This window comes from Astyanax mexicanus, chromosome 6 (genome assembly GCF_023375975.1).
Source record: "Astyanax mexicanus isolate ESR-SI-001 chromosome 6, AstMex3_surface, whole genome shotgun sequence".
Lineage (NCBI taxonomy): Eukaryota > Metazoa > Chordata > Actinopteri > Characiformes > Acestrorhamphidae > Astyanax > Astyanax mexicanus.
The window spans coordinates 44,739,203-44,764,442 of NC_064413.1; the positions used below are offsets into that span (position 1 = coordinate 44,739,203).

General features: G+C 37.9%; 1 protein-coding gene across 1 annotated transcript in view; it reads right to left on the reverse strand.

Annotated features, from left to right (window-relative positions):
- Positions 1–170: 170 nt before the first annotated feature.
- si:dkey-192l18.9 (F-box/LRR-repeat protein 7) overlaps positions 171–25,240 on the reverse strand; it is a 60,036-nt gene continuing 34,966 nt past the window's right edge. The window contains exons 3-4 of the mRNA XM_007238662.4: positions 9,702–10,313; positions 171–3,056 (exon numbers count right to left, since the gene is read on the reverse strand). Of these exons, the coding sequence (XP_007238724.2) occupies positions 2,320–3,056; positions 9,702–10,313 (1,349 nt within the window). The 3' untranslated portion in view covers positions 171–2,319. The remainder of the gene's footprint in view (positions 3,057–9,701; positions 10,314–25,240) is intronic.

A 25,240-nucleotide genomic window follows, 5' to 3' on the forward strand; every position in this document is an offset into this window, starting at 1 on the left:
CTCTTAAAACATTATTAATATGAACTTGTTTTCTTTGAATCAAGGTGGTCGAATGAGGAAATAATGTAAAATTGCTTCTGAAAATCCAGCAGGACTTCAAATCTTAAGAGTCTCAAATGGTGTCAGTAAGAAAAAGAAGACGTCAGAAGTTGAAGAATGCTTTAAGGATGTTAAATAAGTAGCCCTTTATTTGTAGCAGCAATGTTTCTTTGTATCATTTCTTTGAATCAACAACTCCGTAACACTGATTATAACTGTTCCCTTTTTCTGTATTCCCTGTCTTGTCCAGGGGCACTTCTTCAGCTTTACACAGCTACATAAAAATGGCACTTTCAATACAACGATAGTGATTGTTGCAGATTAATTTTAAAGTGCAAGTACCCACATTAAACACATTATTATACAAGCACTGTAAAAGACAAAGGAATGGACATACTCTGAAACAATATTAAAACAGTGTGGCCAATCCCGATCCGGAATCCTTTATGTATCTCTATGTTTTCCTTTGTTTATTATATTATTTGAACATGTCAGCTGTCCTTCACATTGTATTAAAAGATGATGAATGAACCAACCGAAACACTCCAAATGAGAATAAAATATTTTTACATTTAAAATTAAACCCATAAAAATTTGATGGGTTTTTACCTTCTACTGAAAAGTTGCTAATAAGGAGGGTGCATATGTAAGTGTTTTTCTTTGGACAGCGATGCCTTGCAACACCAGCAGGGGGTGCACTCCAGGGCCAGGGCTGAGAACCAATGCTTCTATAGTATAAAAAAGGCAATAAAGTATATCCGGACAGTGGTGATGCTGCACATATAGCATAAGTCAGGTCAGTATTTCAATAAAAACTCAAAAAGATCAATATCTTTTGACATAGACAAACATACTAGAATACCAGCTTTAGTTAGAATATCAGCTTATATAGTAATGTAACCCTTTTGTCTGATAAATACTTTTACACACATCACGTATTGGCAAGGACTGCATAACTACTTCAACAGAGGCATGTATTGCACACAAAGTCATCGTAAGCACTGCTCACGGTGGATTTGTTTTACCAGAGGAGGTCTTGTAATGTAGTTTGTTGGGATTATCTGTGTAATTTCCCACAAAATGCTGGAGCACAATTGGCCCACAGAGAAATGGCATAGTCTAGATGCGCATAATAGGGACTACTCCTGTAAATAATTAGAAGTATGGTTATTGGAACAGGATTAAAAGAAAAAAATATTTTTAAATGTGTTAATACATTAATAGTTCCACAGAAGCAATAATACTGATTAAATATGTGAGAAATACTGAATATAAACGATAATGATTTGTAACACAGATCCGATTTTAGACTGTGATTGGGTAAAACCCATTTGCTAAGAGTCAGTATCAGACAGTAACAGCACTCTGAACCCTGATCTCTGTATCAGTACACCTCACTTGCTTGTAACCAAGCAAAAACCAAGTAGCAGCCAAGTTTACATGAGACATAACAAATAATTGCCGGTTCAAAACCCAGGTCATGGTGCTTGCCATCAGTAGCTGGAGTCAGAGAGAGCCTTATTGGATATGCTCCCTCTGGGTGGTGAGATGGCACTCTATCCACACATCACTTTTAATATAATGTTGTTTCAGCACAGGCATCTGTCTATTAGCTGATGTATCAGAGCTGAGTTGCTGTGCTTTTCTTTAAGTACGCTGGCTTCCAAGTAATGCTACATAAGTTGTAATTGGACAAGAGCCAGTAGCTGACTTCACAGTTATCGGAGGAGTCATGTGCTGGTGTTCTCTATCCTAATGTTAAGGGCATTATGAGGAATAGGGGGAGCCCTAGTGAGTGGATTGGGGAACTGTGTAACTGATATTTCAATACTGTGTATCTAAATCATGTATGAAAGTATTATGTTCAGGACTGGACAATGATTTAAAATCAATAATTATGGGAATAAAAATTAAAATTTAATAACGGTGGCATTTTTAAAATACATTTAAATATACAGTACATTATTTCTTAAGCCTTTTTCATAAGCTTTTAGATACAGACTATTGTCAGGATTAAAATTTAATTTAAATCATATGGACCAAAATGAATAAATATATATTGTAAAATAAATCTTCTAGCCCTAATTGTGATATTTTATTTTTATTGCAGATCACACACTTATCAAATTACACTAAATTCTCCTCCCCAGGTAAAATAATCCACCTTGAACAGAGCTTCATACATCACACACATTCTACAGCAACCAACCATAAAAAGCTGCGGCTAAGAAAAGTTATCCGCTTGTCAGAACAGTGTTCCCATCACATCCTCCCGCGCTCTCAGTAAAAGGCCGGGATGGTGTGTTCTATCACACAGCGTCTGCAGTGGCGTCTGACCAGTCGCAGAGCCTCCGGGGGCACCTCGCACTCCTGCACGTTAAGCATCTGCAGTTCAGGGCAACCTGCAGACAGTGCCCGCAGCCCTCGCCCGATCACGCTTTCACAGCCTCTCAGACTGAGCCTCCGGAGCCCCGGGCAGCAGTGCGCTAAAATCTCCAGTCCCATGTCCGACACCAGCGGGCAGCGGCCCACGTCCAGCGAGCGCAGTCTGGGGCAGCTGCGGGCCAAGTGGCCCAAGCCCTGGTCCGTCAGCCCCTCGCAGCCCCGGGCGTTCAGGTAGCGCAGACGCGGGCAGTAGCGAGCCACGTAGCGCAGGCCAACGTCAGTAATGCGTGTGCAATGTGCCACACTTAGGTACCGCAAACGGCCCTCCATGCGCGCCACCTCGCGCAGCCCGAAGTCACTGATCAGCCGGCAGTCGCTGAGGCTGAGCTCTCGCAGGGCGGGGCAGTGCAGGGCCAGCTGGCGCAGGGCTTCGTCTGACAGCCGGCTGCAGCGCCGCAGGTACAGGTGTGTGAGGCGTGGGCAGTGTGAGGCGATCGCGTGAAGACCCTTGTCCTCCAGCGAAACACAGTCGCCCATGTCCAGGTAGCGTAGGCCGGTCTGCTGGCCCTGGATGGGGGATAGCTGCACTGAGGTCTCCTGGGTCAGGCTGATGCAGGTCACTTTGGGGCAGCCTGGAGGAGAAAATGTGAGAACACAGAGTTACACAATGTTTTATTAAAGGATGCATAAATAAAAAGGTGTACATATAATGAAAAAAACTGCTTTATGTTTGCTTTATGAAACTGATATATGATGTAAACTTGGTAAGAATTATTAAAATATGTGCTTGTTCATTTGCACAATGTACAATTAAAAATAAGTATCTTCAAAACAGCAACTTTACAGAAAAGATAAAGATTAAACCTTCTAAACGTTTAATGGAAGTCAATGTAAAAAAAAGATTATTTCAGGTCATTTTTAATTATTTCTATTGGTCTGTTAATCAAGAAATTTTGGCACAGGTTATGTAGTAAACTAAAAATCGATAAAAAAATTAAGATACTTGTTTTTTTTATTGGACAGCGACCATACGGTCCATATAATGGTACTAAGCAGCAAAAACAACTCGTTTTGAATTAGTCATGATTGTAAAGCAACTTAACTAGGCATTCATGTTCAAGCAATAAAACTGCAGAATACAAAGCAGAATATCAGGGAGCCTAATGTTCACCATATGGCCAAATGTTTGTGGACACCCTTTTTTCATGAATGCATTCAGCTACTCTAAGCTGCACCCATTGCTACTGATACATATCTGCAAATGCACACAGCTTGTCTATTGCCTGTAGAGAAGTAGAATAGGACAATAGAATAGAAAAGAACTCTCTGGAGAAGACATTAACATAAAACAACTGCCAAACTAATGCCAGTTGAGGCCTAGAGGGGTAAAAGGCCTCCCAAGTAATGAGTTGTGGAGCAGTGGAACTATGTTCTCTGGAATGATGGTGCTCAACACTGTACTTCGGAGATCAGTTGATGAGTTGGAAATGATATCAAATCTCCACAGAGGTGTTCTAAAATCTAGTAGAAAGTCTTCACTGTCAGTAGAAACAGTTACTCCAAGAGAAGCAGAACAAATTCTTTTTAAATACTCTTGATTTTGTAGAAAACTATGAATGAGCAGGTAAGTCACAATACTCCTATCCATGTAGTGTATCTATATCTAAATGTAATTAATTTTGGACCATTTCTATTATGTTAATCACCACATTTTGACATGTTGTAATATTAAAATGAAGCGACAATGTTTAACAAAATGACAAAAAATGAAAAGCAATGAGCAGGTAGGGAAAACAGAGAGACTGTAAACCACAGGACTATAAGGTACGGCATCTTTGACGAAAACCTGGACAAAAAAACTAAAGAACTCTTTTGGTATATACTCTGCATGGTAAATCAAAAAATGTGGAAAACAAGATGTGCAATGATAGTTAAACAGATACAAATCCCTGCTAATGTAGTTTTTAAACAGATTATATGCGAACTAAAAAGAACTCAGAACCTTAGGTAAAAGAAATACAAAAAAAATACCCCTGGTCAATCTTAAAATTTTAATAGTAGAATATTTTGATATATAATTTTGATATGTTTTAAAACTGAAATTGTAAAATGTGATATATATGTATTTTTGCTGATCTTCTTGATTATGATGTTTGTGTGATGTGAAAATGTAATGTACTTTACAAATTATTAATAAAGCTTATTTTAAAAAGGGAAAACAGAGAGAACAAAACAATTGTCATGCAAAAAACTCCAACATCTCCAAAATGGTAACTGTACAGGAAAAAACACCAAAAACTGTTGCAATGTAAAGCATTAGAGCATTTTTATTAGTCAGTCAAACTATCATGAAATTCGGATATAACTGTCGTATTTATATATTTTCTCAAAAAGTAGGGTGTGAAAATAGAAAATAAAAAAAAACATTTGTTTGTGCAACAGAAACAATATGTTCTCTATAATGCTAATTATCAGCGTGCCAATAATGAATCATTTATGTTTACACGATCATTAGACTGTGCTACTGTACGATGGGAGCGTTAAGCCATTTTACCTACTCACAGCTGAACTTACACTTCAGATTATTATTCAGGATTTAAAGGATTTTCTGCAGTTTTAAAATCCACAGGCCAAAAAGCTGAATACGATCAGGGCATTAAGTTTGTTTCCTGTTCCTCTTATTGTGCCAGATTATCAAACTGGTGGGATAGAGTCTTGCCATGTTGAAAACGGTCGCCAAAGGAAAAGGTTATGTATCTTTTAAAACTTTAAAATCTTGGCTCGTGTGGAACTTCTGCTTGTGAAAGGAGTGAAAGGAGAATAAAAGTCAAATAAAATATTAAAGCACTAGAGAAAAGATAAAGTAAAATGGGAAGAAGAAGGAAAGCACAGGGAACAATTTCTTCTCATTCTTCTTCTCAAAGGAAATGTCCCAGGGTTCTGCTTTCCTTCATGTGAAGTGATACTGCTGTATGAACAACCGCAACAAATACGAGCTTTTCACGACAAAGGGTTTACTTCCTTTTCTGAATGGTCCACCATTAGCGCTGCCCACCAAAGACTTCTGGAGTGTGTGAGCCCATTAATGAAAGCAGCAGACCGACCCTTCCACTCTGCTTGAGGTTCAGACTCTCAGAACAAGGCATCCCCCAGGGGGAACTGTAGGACTGGCAGTAATTCCCCAGTTCTATAATGCTTTTCCCAGCTTTCCCAGAAAAGCAGCACTGCTATGAATTACTCTCCCAGCAAATCCACAAACGTACATGGCAGCATGATGTATGAAATACATCCACGGTATGAAATATAGATTATACTCCAGAGTAATCAATTGATAATACATTACGTGTGTTGACTAGCCAATGTTTGTATAGTACGTGAAATGTATAAACACAAGACTGCACCACATGCCTTTATACAGGGAAAAAAAATCTGAAATCATTGGATACTACTTTGTAAATTCATTATAAAATGTTATCTCAGAAACAGCTTGGGCATGCCCATACCTGTATTAGCTGGGAGGTGTTATCTTGTGAGTGAGGCTGAATTCCTTGAGGCCAGTGTACTCATGGTAAGGTGATGTGTAAAATATTGTGAGTGAATTATCGTGGATCAGTGTAATCAGTGTGGGTTTGAGTGAGGCCTGATAGTTGGTGTCAAATGGAAATTGTGGAAGTTGAGCAAACATTAACATTTCTCAAGACACAGTGTCAAGTGTGTACCGGGAATGATCATGGCCAGCAGCATCTGGTTAGAACTGTCCGTGTCCAACTCCAGATATTACATCAACATTCAATGAAGGAGACCTCACAAAAAAAATCCCACAGGTTAATGCTGTGTTCTTCAGCCTTCATGGGACATGGCAAAAGTTATGGGACTTGATTATAGTTTTTTTTAAAGATGTAAACACACACATAGGTGTATACTTCACCAGTTGTTACTTCACCAGTGACAGAGACTACATGGCTGGATGTTTATAGGACAGCCCTTCCAACAAATACATACAGTTACTTCTTTATTCCACCAAGCGTACAGCACTCATTCAGCTGCATTGGCTTTCTGTTGAGCTTATGATTAAATATAAAATCCTTCTTCTCATCTTTAAAGCTCTTCATGATCTGTCTCCATTATATCTTTTTGAACTTATTTCTTTGTATTGTCCTTCCTGCTGTCTCCACTCCTCCAACTCTGGTCTCCTTACTGTCCTCTTATCGGAAAGTTTAATCTTAGGTGGGAGATCTTATAGTGCTGCCGCCCCTAAACTGTAGACTCTCTTTCTCCTCCACTTCGCAACTGCTTAACATTATCGACTTTTAAATGACTATTAAAACCTTCATTTTTTCCTTATTTTACTCCCATTAGCATAAGACTCTTTAGTTTTTTTTTTCTCTTCTTGGGACTCTCCTTCACATCCTTGGGTTTGGGAAAGGCGCTATAAAAGTTTAACTTATTATTAGTATTAGTGTTATTGTTAGCTACTTTACGCTGCTTGTCCAGTCCCTGTAGAGAATGAATGCCATTAGAATAAGACCTTCTGGAGCACATGAATATTCTGGCACCATGGCTAATGTGAGGCGTGAGCTAGCGGTGTATAAATCCCCCCAGCACTGAGCTGTGGAGCAGTGGAACCATGGTCTCTGAAGTGAGGGTGCCCTATAGAGTACTTTAAGGGTGAGTTGTAGAGTTGGACTGAGGTGGAATGGTGTTCATCTTACTGTACGTTCACACCGAACGCGATAAAATCGCTCTGTGTCGCTTGTGGGCGTGTCTCACTCAGAACGAGCTGTCGCTGGTGGGCGTTTTCCTAATACGGCACGTACAGAAACAAGGGTTCAGCCTATCTACACAATTCCTAAACCATAAACAGTCGTACAGACGTTTCACAAACAATAAATCTTTATATATTTTATAACTATTATTAAGTACAATTATTTAACATAATTATTTCATATTACAATAAATGGGTTTACTTAAATATAATACATTATTTTCCTTAATGTAGTAAATCATTCTCTTACAATATATTATATAATATAAATATATTTGTCCATAATTTAAAATAGTGTTGTTAGTAGTATTGTTGTATAGTATTGTTAACTTAATGTAATAAATTATTCCTTGGATGTAATTAATATGTTTACTTAAATATATTAAATAATCCTCTTGATTTAATAAACAGTCTTTCTCTTAATTTAATAAATAATTCCCTCAGTTTTAATAAATCTTTCTGTAAAATGTAATAAATAATTCTCTCAGATTTAACTAAATCGTTCCAAATTCCATACCTCAGTTTGAATAAATCGTTACGTTAAATGTGTTAAATACTTTCTTCAGTTGTAATAAATCGTTATGTTAACTTTAATAAATAATTCCCTTTGTTTCAATAAAAGGTTCTGTTAATTTAAAAAAATATTCTTTAGTTGTCATAAATCTGTTAATTTAATAAATAATTTCCTCAGTTTTAATATATAGTTTTCTATTAAAAAAGGTAATTCTGTAAGGATAGTACTATAGTGGGGTATACTGAAAACTAGGGGTGTGACGAGATCTCGTGGCACGAGATCTCGCGAGATTAAAAGTGACGATATTTCTCGTCAAGCTTTAACCTGTCTCGCGGGGGGAAAATAGTTTATTGTGGACTTTTTAAGCGGGATCTGGCAACACAGCAGTACTGTTTGTGGTGTATGCAAACGTAGTATCAGTGCCCCCGGGGGGAGAGGGGGTGGAGGAGATACGTTCTGTCATTACTAGCCCACCGCGCTCCGCAAAACCAGCAAGCTGATTGGCTGTTTCTCCTGAGAGAAAATTTATTTGGGGCTTTCATTTGGCGCCCCCTGTAGTGCAGCGCCCCTATGCGTCGCATAGGCTGCATACCCACCTTTTAAGTTGTTTGTCTGGCTGCATTTTGGCTCCAGTGGAAACAATAAACAGTAACAGAGTGACCAACAAGACACAAACCATATATAAATACTGTAAGTAAATCCTACACGTGACTGTTTCATAGGCAGTTGTACTTATCCCTTAACTCTGTACTGTATTAAAAAACATGTTCTGTCTCTGTTTGCACTTCAAGCATAGTCTTAATATGACTGGTTATGGTTCTGCAGAGTTAAATTACAAGAGATTTAGGAGAAAAAAACTCACAAACCATAGGCTTAATATGACTGGTTGTGGTTTGCACTTATTGTTTGCACTTTATAAGACCTAGAAAAGTTTTATTTTTTATTCTTATTTTTTATTCTTATTCTTATTTCTATTTCTTATAGGATCAGTGTGTGAGAGAAACCAGTCTGTTAAATTTGTGTTATATGATTTTGTCAAACAAAACTCTAGTTTTCAAGCCATTTTTCATCTTTGAGGTTTTCTTTAAAATTTTATTTTTAAGTCTCGTCTCGTTCTCGTGAACCCAATATCGTGTCTCGTCTCGTCTCGTGATATTAGTGTCTCGTCACACCCCTACTGAAAACACTAATGCTCTCGTCACTAAATGCAAACTAAAGAAACAATGTCTCAGCAGGTATAATGCTCCAATTCCATGTGCTGATTCATTTTGCTATGACCCATATGAACAAGCACATGAATATCTTTGAGCTGGAGATAAATAAAAATAAAAATATTGAGATTTGTGTAAAATAGTCAGCTAAAAGATTATTATACTTTAACCCATTAAAAGGCCAGGATTTTTGTTAATTGTCTGCCGGACATTACATTACATTTACATTACATTACATTACACCACTAAATCTTGAGGATTTCTATTCAAGCATTACATAAAAAGCTTTCATGTTTGATAAGGAACATTACTGAAAATATTACAAATTATAAAAAAATATTTAAGTAATGCTAATGTCAAAATACAATGAATAAAATCATAAAATTGTCTCTTTCCTGAACTTTATTTTAAAATCACAGTTTGTTTCCTCCAAACCTTTAGTTTTGTTATGGTTGTCTAGTTTTTAAATCTATTTCCAAACATGCAGCATGTGGGTTGATTCCTGATACTGATCTGAAATCATTAAGTGGAGTAGAGAGTGGACATGCAGCTTCTCCAAGTGTCCTGTAGAAGATTTCAAAACCCTCAATTTTTCATTAGGTAAATAAGTTATTTTATTTTACTGCAGAAAAAAGGGTTTATTTCACCTGCACCTGTAGCTCGTATATGGGACAAGTTTTTTTTAAGGGGTTAAATAATTTTAGATAAAATTTCATAATAATAGAATTATTAATTTATTAAATTTACCATAATTATGAAACTAATAATCCTACACTACTGTGCGTACCTGACACATCTAGGTGCTCCAGGTTGGGACAGCGGGACACCACGTCAAACACAGCCTCATTGGTCACATTATAGCAGCCTGCCACCTCCAGGCGTCTCAGCTCCGGGCACGACTGCGCCACCACATGTAGGCCACGGTCCGACAACCTTCGACAGCCGCTGGCCACCACAGTCTCCAGGGTCAGGCACACGTTGGGGGTGTCCTGGCACAGACGGTGGGTGAGGATCTTCAGGGCTCGGTCAGCGTGGAGCGACTCTCCAGTCAGCTGGATGGTTCTCCAGAGGCGTGGGTCCCAGGCCAGGTTGTACCAGCGGCGGCAGACTCGAGCACAGCGGCACAGCTGCGGAGTGGACAGGTGGGAGAACACCTGCAGGAGGACGGGGTCCGGGAGGAAGTCAATAAGCGGTGTGTGGTGAGTCTTAGAAGGACGTTTGGAGACTTGCGTTGAAGGAGGGGCGTGCACAATGGCAACAGTTTCTCCAGGAATGGTGGAGGATGGGGATGGAGATTCGTGACCATTTGGGACAGTTTGGGGAGAAAGTGGAGAAGACCTCGGGCTTAGGATGAGAGCAGGACTGGGGGTGCTCAGTGTCCGCATGCTGAGATCTGAGTCTGGGGAGAGAGAGATAGAGGAACAGAGAGAGAGAGAGAGAGAGAGAGAGAGAGAGAGAGAGGCCACACTTATTACTGGTACATTAACTGCTGACTGATAAAAACGTCCTGATGTATTCTAATGTAAACCAGTGCCCTGATTAAATTATCATGTGTAACAAATAACATCTATTGTCTTATCTCTTGCTAATTTGATTTTTTTAACTTCTCTACACGACAAGGAATTTAAAAGTACTGCTTAGGCTTTGATCAACACATAATGATGTACTCTAAAGTAATGTTAACCATTTGCTTTAACTTGTGTGTGATTAACTTAGCATGTGTAATAGTTTCAGCCTGGTTCAGACCACACTCTCAAAAAGCCATCAGATGACTTTGTGACTATATTAGGAATGTCCCAATCAGGTTATTTTGTCCCCACCAGATCCAATCTTTATGTTTGTATAAATTAAACAGCTGCACAATTTATACATTTTAATCAATATGTACTCTTAAATAATACTAAAGTAAAATCAATTAATTTTTAACTAACAGTTTATTTAATGAGAAACTCTGAACTGATTAATTATGTAATTTCTTGTGTAAATTTCTTTGTATTCTATTTAAAATACTTTGAATTGCCCATGGGTATGAAAAGTGCTATAGAAATACATTTGCCTTGCCTTGTTTTTAGTAGTGAATTTTTTAAAGAAAAAAACTGTGTTGTGTGTTTAGAATCTTATAATCTAGTTTGACACTGTAGACTAGACTGTAAAATACTACCTGCTCCCAATTCTGGGTTCTCACAGGGGTTCTCAACAAGTCTCAGCCAAGGACCCACATTTTCTCATGGTCATTAAGTCGTGACACACTTTTATAGAATACAAAACTTAAAAAAAAAAAAAAAAAAAGCCTTTAAAAAAACATTTAAAGATGCAAAGTGAATTTAAGAGCAATTATTTTAAGACAGAGGAGGAATATGACAGCTACATGTATTAAAGTTACCACAATAAAATTAAATATTAAAACTGCACAAAAATAAATAAGGCCACAAAATTATATATTTCATTTCTCTGCATATCTCACATCTCATCTGCATTCAGAATACATTTTGAGAATTCCTGCTTTAAACACTACACTCTAGTCTCTTTGTATGTTTGTGTGCAGTTGCACAAACTCTAGACTGATACATGTTGTTGGTTGTCTGCTGTGGTGTTATTACTTGTTCATAGTGTGTGAATGTGCTGTGATTTGGGTTTCTATAGCATGTGTGTATTAGCATTAATGTTAGCCACCACTATGCTTTAAATATGCTGCTCTGTTCCTAAACCTAAGACAAACTGCCTACTCAGAATGATTCTAAGACAGGACAACTCCCAGTCATGTCTAAATTGAAGATTAGTAATCTAGCATATTATTTTATTGGGCAAAAATGCTAAAAGCTAATGACAACACAGCTTAACAATCATCCTGTTTCTATCTGAACTGTTAATACCTTGCCCACATCAGGATGCATGTATGTTTCCTTTCGATTTGGATACAGAGACCTTAATTACTAAACTGCCTTCTGCAGCAGTGTGGATAGCAATGCATCAATTTAGTATTTCTTGTATTTTAGACACAGTTCACAGTTCCACACGACAGACTCTAAATAAACTCTTTCATTTACCTTCTGAGAACTCTCCTTGATGCTGTTTTCACATGGACTTCAGATGGTGCTCTGAACAACTCGGTTAAAACAAGGCCCGGAACTGGAAGATGAATTAAATATCTGATATTCATTGCATTAAAATATGTCTGTATTAGCACCAACCCATAACATTAGTTTGGAACATCCCTAACCGTAACAGTTTTATTGTTTTTTTTTTTATTCAGAAAAAAACAGAAACTGATTATAATCACTGCTTAGGCTTTGATCAACACATCAGGATGTTAACTATTTCCGTTACAGTGCCTAAATAACTTATACATATAATAGTTTCCGCCTGGTTCAGCCCACACTCTTAAAAAAGTCATCAAATACTGAATATCAGTGTGTTAGATTAAAGCTGGTCTTTTCCATCACTTCACGTGCCTTGTTCTATAAAAGCAGGCTTTAAGACATTCTTGTTGATGAAACTGAGTGCTGATCGAGTGTCACTTTTATCTTAAATGCATTTGGGAGAACTTCCTCATCAGTGAAAATGTCTTCAAAGCCCAGACTATTACCCAAGGCCCAGCCATGGTCGGTGTTCCTTGATTGGTTATTATAAACACTGAAGCTCTCACTGTCTGCAGATGTTTGGCTGATTACGGAGAGAAAGCGTAGACGGCAGACAGCGTGAGATTGCACGGCTGGATCTCATCATCACCGCTGGCGTGAGAGGATTACTTTCTCTCTCTTGCCTTCATAGAGCCATTTATTCATTCAGTGCCTTGCATTTAATCTTGAGAAGCCCTCGAACCTTCAGACAGTGCTCCTCAGTCCTTCTCAGAAGCTGTCCAAGGCATGTAGGACATTCTTCCATTCATAAGGTTTGACAACAAGCATTTATGGGTTGTAATACCTTGGAATTAAGTCTTTTGCAGTAAATCCTGTTAAACGTAAGTCAGGAAATTGATATCACCCTTTGGCTTAAAGATCTTGCATCTACAGTCAAAGACATGGCAGAAAGACACAGCAACTGTTAAGCCCTCTGCTTCCAGCAGATATCCTAAGGTGGAAAAATCCCTCCTCATAATCCATGCCTGGTTTCAGTTCCACTCTATCACTGTGGTGTCGGACCTCCTACACTAAAACCGAGCACAGCGAGTACCACAAAAGGGACAAACTGTATCCAACACCCAAATGTCTGCTTTAAGGAGATCCATGGACGACACGAGCTCACGATAAACAGCCCCAATTCACAAAGTTTTGGGAGATAATCCTGGTGAGGAAACGAGGGTTTATGTAGGATGCGTCTCTTTTTTCTACAGGAAACATCTTTATTAGCGCACCTGGGCTACTCACGGCCTACTGACAGTGCGGATCAGCCTGGAATAATTAGCAAAGCATTCATAACACCAAGCCCAGTGGGCCATCAAATTCCCTGCCTGTCTGCCATATTCTGTTCACAGGACTGCAGAAGGAAAACATTCATTCAACTGCACGTCGAGCTCCTTTTCTCCACAGATGAATTAGGATCAGATTTTAGAATTCATTTTAATAAAGCGGTCCCAGCTGACCAGTCCGATTTTACTATAAGCATTATCATGTTCCACTGTTATATTCTCAAAATCCTCTTTAAAGCTTTCACAGTGTCTAGCTGATTTACATGTCAGAACTGTCAATTAGAGTGGAGTGGGAAATCATTAGAGGCTAATGCCGCTGTGCAATGAGTGAATCTAAACCATTAGTGGAATTATATTGGTAGTGGCTATTATTTATTACTTTAATTTAGGCACACTGTGCTCACCAAGACTTATTCACCCTCGCACCCTGCCACACACTTTAGGATTTTACATATATCCAACTGTCTATATGTAAATGGCAATGTATACATCTGTAAATATTTATATATACAAATATTTTACAGTATGCTGTGTCCGCATTTTTATCTAAAGTCTAAATTATACAATGAGATTTGGAACAAGGCTGTACCAATATTTGAATTTGATTGACCTTCTAACACTTTAATTGCTTCATTTATTTTATTTTTTTTTATTTGCTTGTGCTTATTCTTTCAGATGTGCTATCAAATTTCTTGTTTGTTTCTTGAAATGAATTAATAAGATATTTTCTTTCTTAATTTGGAAGATGTCCTAAGCTAAGGTGACCTTCAAACATATAATACAGTGAAGAAGAAGACAGAATCAGTATTGGATGGTGCATATCATTTTGGAACATTTCTATTGGTCCTTTCATCCTGAAATTTGAATAGAATATAAAAGTTCAAGATTAAGATTAAGGCCCAATCTCATTTCTAATTTGTAGAGAGGTTTTAGGTTTTAGGGTGTTGTATGTCCTCAGAAAGGGGGCAGGTGGTGCAGCTCTTTTTTTAATTAATCTGTGATAGGGAGCTAAAACTAGCCATTTCCTTTTATATTTCAGTGCTTCAGCCTCTGCCAACTGTTGAACCATTTAAGGTGGAACTAGAAAGTTAGCTAGCTCACTGCTGAGATCAGCTCTTGGCGATTTTTCTATGATTGTTACGAAGAAAAGGCCCATAAAAACATTAAAATGCACATTAAACTATGGCAGTATAAGTGGTGTGTTTCTTTGGCCGCTTGTGCCTCATTCCGCCAGTGACTTTCGTGGCCCTCTGTTTTGAGTGTGCCTCTAAAAAAACTTTTCAGGGTCCGTTTTCCATTTTAAGGGTCATGTAACACTTCACCCTACCCCTCCAGCCTAACAATAATCGGGACACCCTACCCCTTAACATGAACGAGCAAAACAGAGAGGTTGGACTAAGTGGTAGGACCATAGGGTGAAATGGGATAGGACTTAAAATGTTTGAGAGTGTTTGCAGTACACTGATGTTATAAATGAATTATTTAGAAAGGTAAAGACAAAAGAACATCTTTGTTCCTTCAATTTGAGTGATCATGACAGTCATAATTCAAGTGATTTTTAGCTACCGGCCAGCAACGGTTTAAAATCCCAGCTCCTGATTCCCAGAAGCCCAGGCTGATTCCAGACAGAGACAGTGTGTGTCTGAGTGGCTGTCATGTGGATTTATGCATCAGCATAGACAGACAGTTCTCCTGCTCGCATGTTAGAGCATAAATGACACACAAATCCTTCTGTGCCTTTGCCTTGTATATCTGTGTGTGAGCGCAGAATGTCATGAAGATTTGTATTCCAGACATGACCTGAGACCACGATGACTGGTGGCCAGGTCATGATGACATACACAGATACACTCCCCAGTGAGCTGAACGTCACTGGGACAGAAGACAGCACTGTAAAAACCCAACCATCTCTCAGACACACAGACAACGGTAATCCCCACTGTACTGTCTAGAGAGCAGCAGGAGACAAATTAAAACAAATTATCTCTGTGCCATATTAATAATCTGCTACTGACTGGGTTTACCTTATAGTTAGTGTTGCATTACATTACAACCCAGTTACAGTGTAGGGTGGCTTTTACAAATTAACTATACCTTAATTAAATAAAGGTGCTTCAAATGGTTATTTGGGCGATGTCATGGACAAATCAGTTGCAAATGGTTGCAAAAAGAACCAAGTTTGTAATAGAGGTTCAGGGTGTTTTTTTCATCTGTAGTTAATTTCTCTGGTTTTACAGAAAAAAAAAACTGCAACAAAATGTGTCACAATGTGTCTGGGGTGGAGCAAGACAGTAAATACAGCAAGAAGGTCAGTGTAAAGCAGTGTAAAGCTGCTTTTACACAATTTCTTTCTTTTCCCTTGTGAAATGGAAGTAGACTTAAGAGCAATTAAATGTATGTCCAAATTAGGTAAATAATACTAAAAGTGCATTTTCAATTTAACATACTTTATAAAAATACACATTAAATATACTTTCTCTGTATTTCCATATAATGTATTTTTTTTAAACAATATGCTTTATATTATATGTTGTGTTGATAGAAAATATATGTAGTGGCAATAAATACTGCTTAATGTGCACTTTATTGTATTTTTTTTCCCAGTAGCACTAAGGTGTACACAATATGTGCATCAATACAAAGTAGTACATTTACAATATACTGCAACTGTAATAAAAGGGTGTTTAAAAACATACCTAAAACTAGTTCAGTTCGCATAAGTTATATGGAAAAAGCACTCAAAAGCACAATTTAATGCTTTTATGCTGTATTTAAGTATAGCTCAATTACAACTGTAATATACTTAAGTATTTAAGTACATATTTATTTATTTTTATGTACCTTTCCATGGTAAGTATACTTAAAAAAAAAACTTAATACACTTTTATAAGTGTTTTCTCCCCATGTACTGAGCTGTCCCCCTGCTGCCTGCTTGATGCTAGTGCAAGTTAATTTGTGGTTGGGTGCTGGTGCCAGCCTTCCTCTGGATCAGTCTTTAACTGCTGTTAAAACTCGCTAGTGTGTGTCTTCCCAACTTATTTGATTTGCCTGCTCATATTTGTCTGTCCTGGTGCTGCCTGACCTGACTCAAACCTACCCTGCCACACACTGCAATGATATTCTGCACTGGATCCTCACATGCATTAATTTATGCCACACCGCACAGCTGTGCATACCTTTATGGATGGTTTAACCTGTATGGACTTTCACATTATCACTGCGCATGTATTCTGCAAACACTAACATTCTTATAATTCATGGTCTATTGTCACATATCTATAGTAACTCTTGTTACTCGTTATATTTTTATTTTTTTTTATTTCACCTTTATTTCACCAGGCTAGTTATTAAGAACAAGTTCTTATTGACAATAACGGCCTGGCAAGCAGCAGAAACCACTTGATTATGTACTATCTGGCATTGGCCAGATAAGGCTGTTTCATTTTTCCGCCTTAGTTGATCTAAAGGCTTCCCCTCCCAATCTAAGGGAGATTTTTTTTTCTCTCCACCGTCTCATTTGGCTTGCTTCAATTAAATTAAAACAAACGATTACTTTTGTAAAATTGCATAGTTTCGAACTGAAGTATCGAAGTATGCAATAACCAGGATTCCTCCATTAAAAATCACTTTAATACTCAAAGCAGGCATGAACTGTGTTGTTCTAAATCAAAAAGTCAAAAGCAACAGTGTGGAGCTACAAAAAAACAGAATAAAAGCCCTTTTAAATGTCCATCTGACAGCTCTAATCAAGAGCTGGGTTCAGTACAATGACAACATGACCTCTACCAATGGAAATCTTTGTCTCATTCGTTAGCTCACTGCGCTTTATTTCCTTTGGATCTGAAAAACAAAGAGATGACTTTGGCTAATGGCACCAAACCTCTGATGCCTTCATACACTATATCCAGACCCTTATCCCAATGTCCTAATAATACGCCTGTGACATATTAAATACATTGTGTTATTCCACAGCAGTCTGCCCATTTCTGTTCAGCAAGATCCTTTTCTGAGAAAGTCCAGTGTTTTTGTAAGGGCCTAATAATTATAATGTCCATAAATTGAAAAACGACCTCCAGAAACAGCTAGGGTCAATCTGCTAATGCAGAGCCGGTGTTGAGGAGAGGAATTTTAATTACTATTCTCCTACCGTTTAACTGAGCTGCCCTCAGTGGACTGAACTTATCATACCACACACAGTACAGGACCACCACATGAATTTGCTTCAGGACTCAATCAGTTTCAGTATGAAGGAGAAAGCCAGGGAAAGCCAGAGGATTGAAACTGGGGAGAATAGAGGACTTAGCATGATCCGTACTCTGTGCCCCGGCCCCTCCACGACCAAACTCTCAGTCCTGGGTGGTCTGGCCACGTCGCCCTTCCCAGCGGACGTGTAGCGTGCAGCACATTCAACACCTCTGCAATCTGTGTACACAGCTGGAATTGCTCCTTTGGGAATGGCGCTGGTGAAGACCATGTCCATCCCAAACAGCCCAATACATAGCACTGCCACCCATGGGAGCCCCTTAGTGAACAATATGACGAAGTGACCACATCTGCCACAGGACTCTGAGATGACTGTCGAGTCCCAGAAGCCATGTGTTTATTCTAGCACTTCATAAATAATGAAAGTGTACCTTGGCTTGCATCCAGCGTTTGCAGACATGCACAGGGCTAAGGCAGTAAACTGACCGCCAGCTTATTCTGTTTGGAATAACAATATTCGCACACTGATGAGAGATACAATTACAGACAAACACTAAATAAAGTTCCTGATAGCAGTACTGAAATCAGAATGCAGGAAAGTAAGAAAGTTACAGTTAGAATGGTTCCTGGAACCTGACCTGCCAAAGCATAGGACTGGAACTAATGTGGTGTCCCATGACTTTTGCCATGTTCCACAAAAGCTAAAAATGATGCACAGATCTGTGGGATGTGCGTGTCGAGTCTCCTATATTGATTGTGAATAGGATTTCTGCCAGTTCGAGCCAGATGCCACCAGTCATATGATCAGTATGACCATTACCACCCACCCACTGCACTGTCCACTGTAGGTGGTATTGCCTTCTATAATGTATTACCAATTCAGATGTGACACCATGGATTCAGTAATGTTAAATGCCCACACAACTTCAGAAATGGAATGTTCCATCCACCTGGAACCCACTATCAGACATCGTTCCAAATCTAGTAATCATAAAACCTTAAATAAATAAAACTCATTGCCTTGCCATGAGCATGCAGGCCAGTGTTCAGATCATTCTAAACTAAGAGCCCAGCGGTTTAACCATAATTTAAAACAAAGTACATTAATTACCGGGCATCTCACGATACAGTATTATCACGATACACTGACATGTTAACCCTTTATTCATTTGATTAGCACCACCATGTCTTAGGGAGCCCATAATTCAATTAAAATATTGATATTTGATGCCACTAATGTATCATAAACTAAAACAATACAATATATGACTATTTCAATGTTTTGCTCTACCTCTACTAAGTACTGTTATATCAACAGAATTGCATAAAACTAAACAATCAGGAACATTCACCAAAAACCCTCTCACCAGTTCCTAATCAGCAGAATGTGCTTGAACTTCAGATTCACCCTCCCATACCTTAGTGGCCAAAAAGCAGCTTCCAAAGCTAATTAGTCTACATGTGTCCCTGATCAGTGCAATGTTACATCCACATCAAATCAGAGTGGAGATAATTGGCTTACATTTCCCCTCCACTGCCCAGCCATCCAGTCCTGCAGCAGGCAGAAGCAGCTAAATGAAGAGCGGCATGCAGATTGCAAACACCTGTTTTTTTCTTTTGAGAGAAATGTAATATACTCCTCAGTAGCTGGTGCAGCCAGAGAGAGGGGCCAAAACCCATTCTCAACTTTGATCGGAAAGAGCAGGTGAAGCCCCATTCACCCATTAGTGGTGTTCACAATCAGGGCTTTGGCATCACAGCATGCCAACTTCAGCTTTAGGAAGAAATTACAACCTCAGCAGTTTCAGTTCTTTCAATAATGTGTCTGAAACCAAACGCTGGAGATGTACTGAACACTTTCCCAACACTTTCCCACACCAGACCCAGAAGTCAGAATATGCCAGAGTTTAACTGCGTCAGTCGCATTCTGTAGCTCACAGAGACTCAGGTTTGTAATATGAACCAGAGACTGATTATCTTTTTAGTCCCAATAGGGATACAGACCATAAACTGAACTTCATATTAAAACAAATGTTCACTCAACAGACAAAACACAACAGCAGAGCCAAAATAACACAGACAAAACATTGTTCAGAGGGAACAACGAGAACACACTGTGGAAAGGCTATCAGAAAGAAACCCATCAAGACATATTTCAAATGAGATGATAGTAGAAGTAGACAACCCCTTTTAACACGACCATAGTCTAAGGTTGGGACAGTATGGAAAATCCAAAAAACAAAACCAAGATATTTTATGTTTTGTCTGATCAGCTTCATTATTATGGAGCCACATCAGGGACAAAAGTTTTGTCAATTTGAAACAAAAAATTGAAACTGAAAGTTTAAGTATTAAGCTTGAACTTTGAAAAATACAAAAATATATTCGAAATAAATATAAGTGTATTAAATAATTTTTCAGCTTGTATATAATTTTGATTCAATTCGAAAATAGTTTTAAACAATTTTTGTTTTTTTAATTTTCACTTTTTTGTGTATTTTGATATTTGAGATCTTATATTTTTCAGGTGCAATTTTTATTTTACAGTTTCGATTTTTTTTTTTCAGGGTTCAAATCTTTTTTTTTACTTTCAGATCTTAGTTTTCAGGTTTCAGACTTTTGGCCCTAATTTTGCGTGTGGGCGTGGTATCATAGGAAAGGGGCGTGGTATACGGTTGAGGACCTACTCCGGAGGACCCTGTCAATGTGCCTGCATGGATTATATATATGTCTGTACGTTCTACCTCGTGCGATGGCGTCCGCTCCTCCTGGACAGCCTGCTGGCTCCAGCACACAGGTAAGATATATTAGGTAACTTTAGTTATATTGAGCTGGGTACTGGTATTTCAGAAAGTCGACTATAATTCGACAGTGGCTGCAGCTGCGCAGAGCCTCATAAATGTGGTCACGCAGAACCTCTCTCATGGACAGCAAGAGCAAGGAAGAAGGCATGAACAGAACCAGTCTGTACTGTAGAGCAAGATATGGCCAGGTTTTAGATTTATTGCAGTTTTATTTTACATTTTCATTTAAAGGTCATTTGGTTAGGCCATATTGTGGTGATTGAATTTTAGTTGGACATTTATTTTTCAGACAGTGGAATGTCTAATTTCTAATGGGTCTGAGTTCTTATAAATATACACCCTTATTTCTAAAGATTTAGAGAGCTCTTTGGATATGTCCATAGACATCCACTCAGTTAAACAAAAAGGATCAATCCTAGCTAATGTTCAAAGTTTAAACAAGACCAACTCCTACAAGATCCTCTCTAAACGTGTCCTAATAAACTGTAGTGTACCAGCTCAATATAACTAAAGTTACCTAATATATCTTACCTGTGTGCTGGAGTCAGCAGGCTGTCCAGGAGGAGTGGACGCCATCGCGCAAGGGAGAACGTACAGACATATATAATCCACGCAGGCACATTGACAGGGTCCTCCGGAGTAGGTCCTCAACCGTATACCACGCCCCTTTCCTATGATACCACGCCCACACGCAAAATCAGGGCCAAAAGTCTGAAACCTGAAAACTAAGATCTGAAAGTAAAAAAAAAAGATTTGAACCCTGAAAAAAAAAAATCGAAACTGTGAAAAAAAACTGCACCAGAAAAATATAAGATCTCAAATATCAAAATACACAAAAAAAGTGAAAATTAAAAAAACAAAAATTGTTTAAAACTATTTTCGAATTGAATCAAAATTATATACAAGCTGAAAAATTATTTAATACACTTATATTTATTTCGAATATATTTTTGTATTTTTCAAAGTTCAAGCTTAATACTTAAACTTTCAGTTTCATTGTTTTTTTTTTCAAATGGACAAAACTTTTGTCCCTGATTTGGCTCCATACATTATGTTTGTTAATATACACTCAATACTGCATTTTGGGCTTGCAGCAAAAACAAAGTTACAAAAAAAGTTGGGAGACTAAAGAATGCATCACTTAGTAATGTTGCCATTCCTTCCAACAGCGATGAAACATTTCAGGTGGTATTTTTATCTCAAGTGGTAGTCATTATATTTTTTTTATTTCAGAATTGACCAAGCATTCTCTACTGGGGACAGTACTAGGGAAAGATGTTCTCTTAAAAGACAGCATTTGTTGTTCTAAGATCTGAATTCACTTTTTTTGTATAAATGCTCCCACCACACTTATGCACTTGTTGAAAAATTGGAGATCATCTGCCCTTCTTTCCTCCTCAAAGACTCAGCCTTTTGTGGATACTGTTTTTGTTCCAAATACTGATTAGAATCACTTGTTGACCTCACCTGTTTTAAATCACATAAAAGACCTAATTTCTCCCTGTTCCAAATGTAGAAGTGAGTGCATATTAATAGTAAATAAAATAAAGTTGACCAGATAAACCATTAAATTCTCTTCAATCTCTTAATTCTGTCTGCAGTTAAACAGAGGTCAAAGTAAATGTAAAAAAAAAAACAGTGTTTTCTTATTTTTATTTGGATTTTCCATGCTGTCCAAACTTTTTCTGCTTTGAGGTTGTATAACTGAGGCTGAATGATTCTAGATATGGATGTTTTTGTAGTGGGTTGTTCCACTTCTCCTAATCAGTCTGTCGTTCATGAGCATATAATGAGGCCCATATCTCTTCCAGCAGTCTGACCTTGACATGAACTGCCAATGGCTGCATATGGTGGAGGAATCCACTGGTTTGAGATATCAGAGAGAAACAGGTTAAACATCTGGTCTTCGACTTGGACGGAGCACAATAAAGAGAGGGAGGAAAAATACATGTGAAAGAAAACCTTACGCATTTCAAGTGGGTAACCACAGCAAGGCATTTTGGCTGCCACTATTCGCCAGTGATGGACAAACCAGGAAAGATCAGCATTTGGACTCATGAATGAAGGTCCCAGCGGAGTGATCATTAGCTAACGGCAGGCATATTTCAGTGATCTGAGATGTAGCTTATAAAGAAGATAATGGATCACACTCCATTAATGTGTCACTGAATATGACATCAGGTGGACAATGGTGGGAAAATCTTTCGCACCGCTATTTGTAAGAGACTAACACATTCGGGGGCAATGAGAGGCTAATGAGTATTTCAGAAATATCTGAAAAAATGTGCATTTGAGATTGTGTTGATTTTCTAAATATACACTGTATTTGCCTTGGAAGTCAAGTTTAACCAAAGAAACGCTCTTCTTGCAATAATATGCCCTTCCTCTACCTCCGTTCTCAACTGCACAGACCAATAAATAATGAACAAAGGTGAAATAAGGCAATAAATTAACTGAATAAACATCAAGCTTAATTATTACTGAAACTGGAAATAAAGAAAACACTTTATTTCTTCTGTTCTATAGAAACAAAGCCACACATATCCGCCATAATGTCAAATTTACAACCAGAGTTTGTGAAGTAGAGAGGTGGAGCCTACTCATTTGTTAGGCCCACTCACTTCTCCTAAATAATCATTGTCTCAGACTGCCTTCATTGAGTTAACAGCACAGCCTAAGAGATCAGAAGCAATGCACATTTTTCCAACTGGATACCCAGTTTGCCCGGTAAGTCAAGTAGGGTTTCAACCATAAAAGTGCAGCATTCATATCATAACCCAACCAGCCACCAGAGGTGCTAGACCTATGGTGTCTTCATTGTTTGGAAGCAAGAGGCAATATTCTATTGCAGCTGAGGCAGTGAGTGGTATTAAAGGAGTGAAATTGCTCAGCAATGACCTGCAGTGCATGGTGATAATACGAACCACTCCTACCAATAACTTCCACAAGTCAGAAGTGCAACAAACTGCACACGTGCCAATGATCTAATGCAGCAGATCTTGGCTAGATAGTCTAAACCATCGTTAGTGAGTTCCAGTTCCAGTGCCAGTGCTCTTGTGACAAGTTCCTTTCCATCAAGTTTTTTCCACATGCTCTACCCTGCCAAATGGTGTCTGTGAGCTAGAAGGGATGTGAGAACGTTTCTGCCACTCGCTCCTAAACCCTTACTGGCAAAATAAAGGCTATATGTCACTTCTGCACAATAAGTTGGAGGGGAAATGAAACATCAAGCAGAAAAAAGGCATAAAACATTTCTGGCATGGTAATGAAACAGAAATATATCTTTTTAACAATAATCAAGCATAACATTATGACTTTATCCCTGTTTTCCCCTTGTGAAAAAGAAGTATACGTAATATATAAGTTACGTATAAGTTATGTTATTTTGGAACCAACAATTTGTACTTAATTACTACTTATTTGTAATTAAAATGATATAAATGTGCACTAAATTCATATTGAGTGTACTAGTCGTATGTTATTTCCGCACTATTTAATATAATTTAAGTATATTTGTGTGAGCTTTCCGATTGAACATTAAAAATGTAATAAAAATGTAATTAAAATATAGATTAAACATCATATTCATTTTAAGGAGTGTATAAAAACTGGGGAAAACAAAAGCAATATATCTCATTGCTACACGTTTTTTTTAAGTTATTTTACTGACATTAAAGTAACTAAAGTAAACTTTTTAGTTGTAAATTTAACACATAAATGTTAATTATCACAGTTTTAATTTGTCAACACAAAATTATTGTTTTGTAGCAAATTTGACTGATTTAGACTCATTTAGTAAAAGTATAGTTTTATCATAAAAAGCACAGTTTTATAAAAAAAAAATTCTAAGCATATATTTTTACTAAGTACATCACCAGTATAAAATCAGCACAGACAAATAAAGTATACTTTTTCAAAGTAGACTGAATTACAGATTAAGTAGGTAAAAAAAATAGACAAAGTATACTTGAATTATTGCGCAAATAGTTCAAGTACACTGTTATTATGTTTATATATTGTGGCGTGAGGAGGCGGGGGAGTTGGGGATCCGCCCCACGCCAGAGCGCACAGCTCTATGTGTCCCAGCTGGCCCGCATCCGGACTGATTAAGCAGCCAGCTGGGACAGGTATAAAACTCAGCCTCAGCTCACTCAAAGGGAGGACTCTTGACTGAGGAGCTGAGGACTGAGGCTGCACGGACCTTTAAAAACAAAAACTAGTTAATTTCTACGGACTCTAGAGCCCCATTGGGCGAGCTATGATTTAAGTTTATTTTGGGTGTGGTGGAGGGCATTTTCAAGCCGAATAAAGGTATGTTTTGAGTTCGTTTAATCCCCGTGTCTGTGTTCTCTGTGTGCTTCCTCCTTCCGGGTCACAGTGGTCACGCCCCTAACCCCAGGGGCCTACCACAATATAGATTTTTAATGTTCATTCGGACAGCTCACAAAAATATACTTAAATGATATTGAATAGTGGCGAAAATAACATACGACTAGTATACTCAATATGAATTTAGTGCAAATTTATATAATTTTAATTACAAATAAGTAGTAATTAATTACAAATTATTGGTTCCAAAATAACATAACTTAAGTATACTTCTTTTTCACAAGGGTCTACACCTATTTTTCGATTTTTTTATTTAATTTAGGGATATAAAGGAGCACTTTGCATATAATGACAGACTGTAGTCTTGTATTCTGTTTTCTGTTTCTCTGCATACTTTATTATACTCCTTTCACCATATTCTTTAAAAATAAGATCATCACAGGATAGACAGATTAGCTATTATTTGGGTGGTCAAGGACACTAACATAGTGGTGGTGTGTTAGTGTGTTTTGTGCTGGCATGAGTGTACTGGATACAGCAGTGCTGATGGAGTTTTTAAACACCTCAAATGTCACTGCTGAA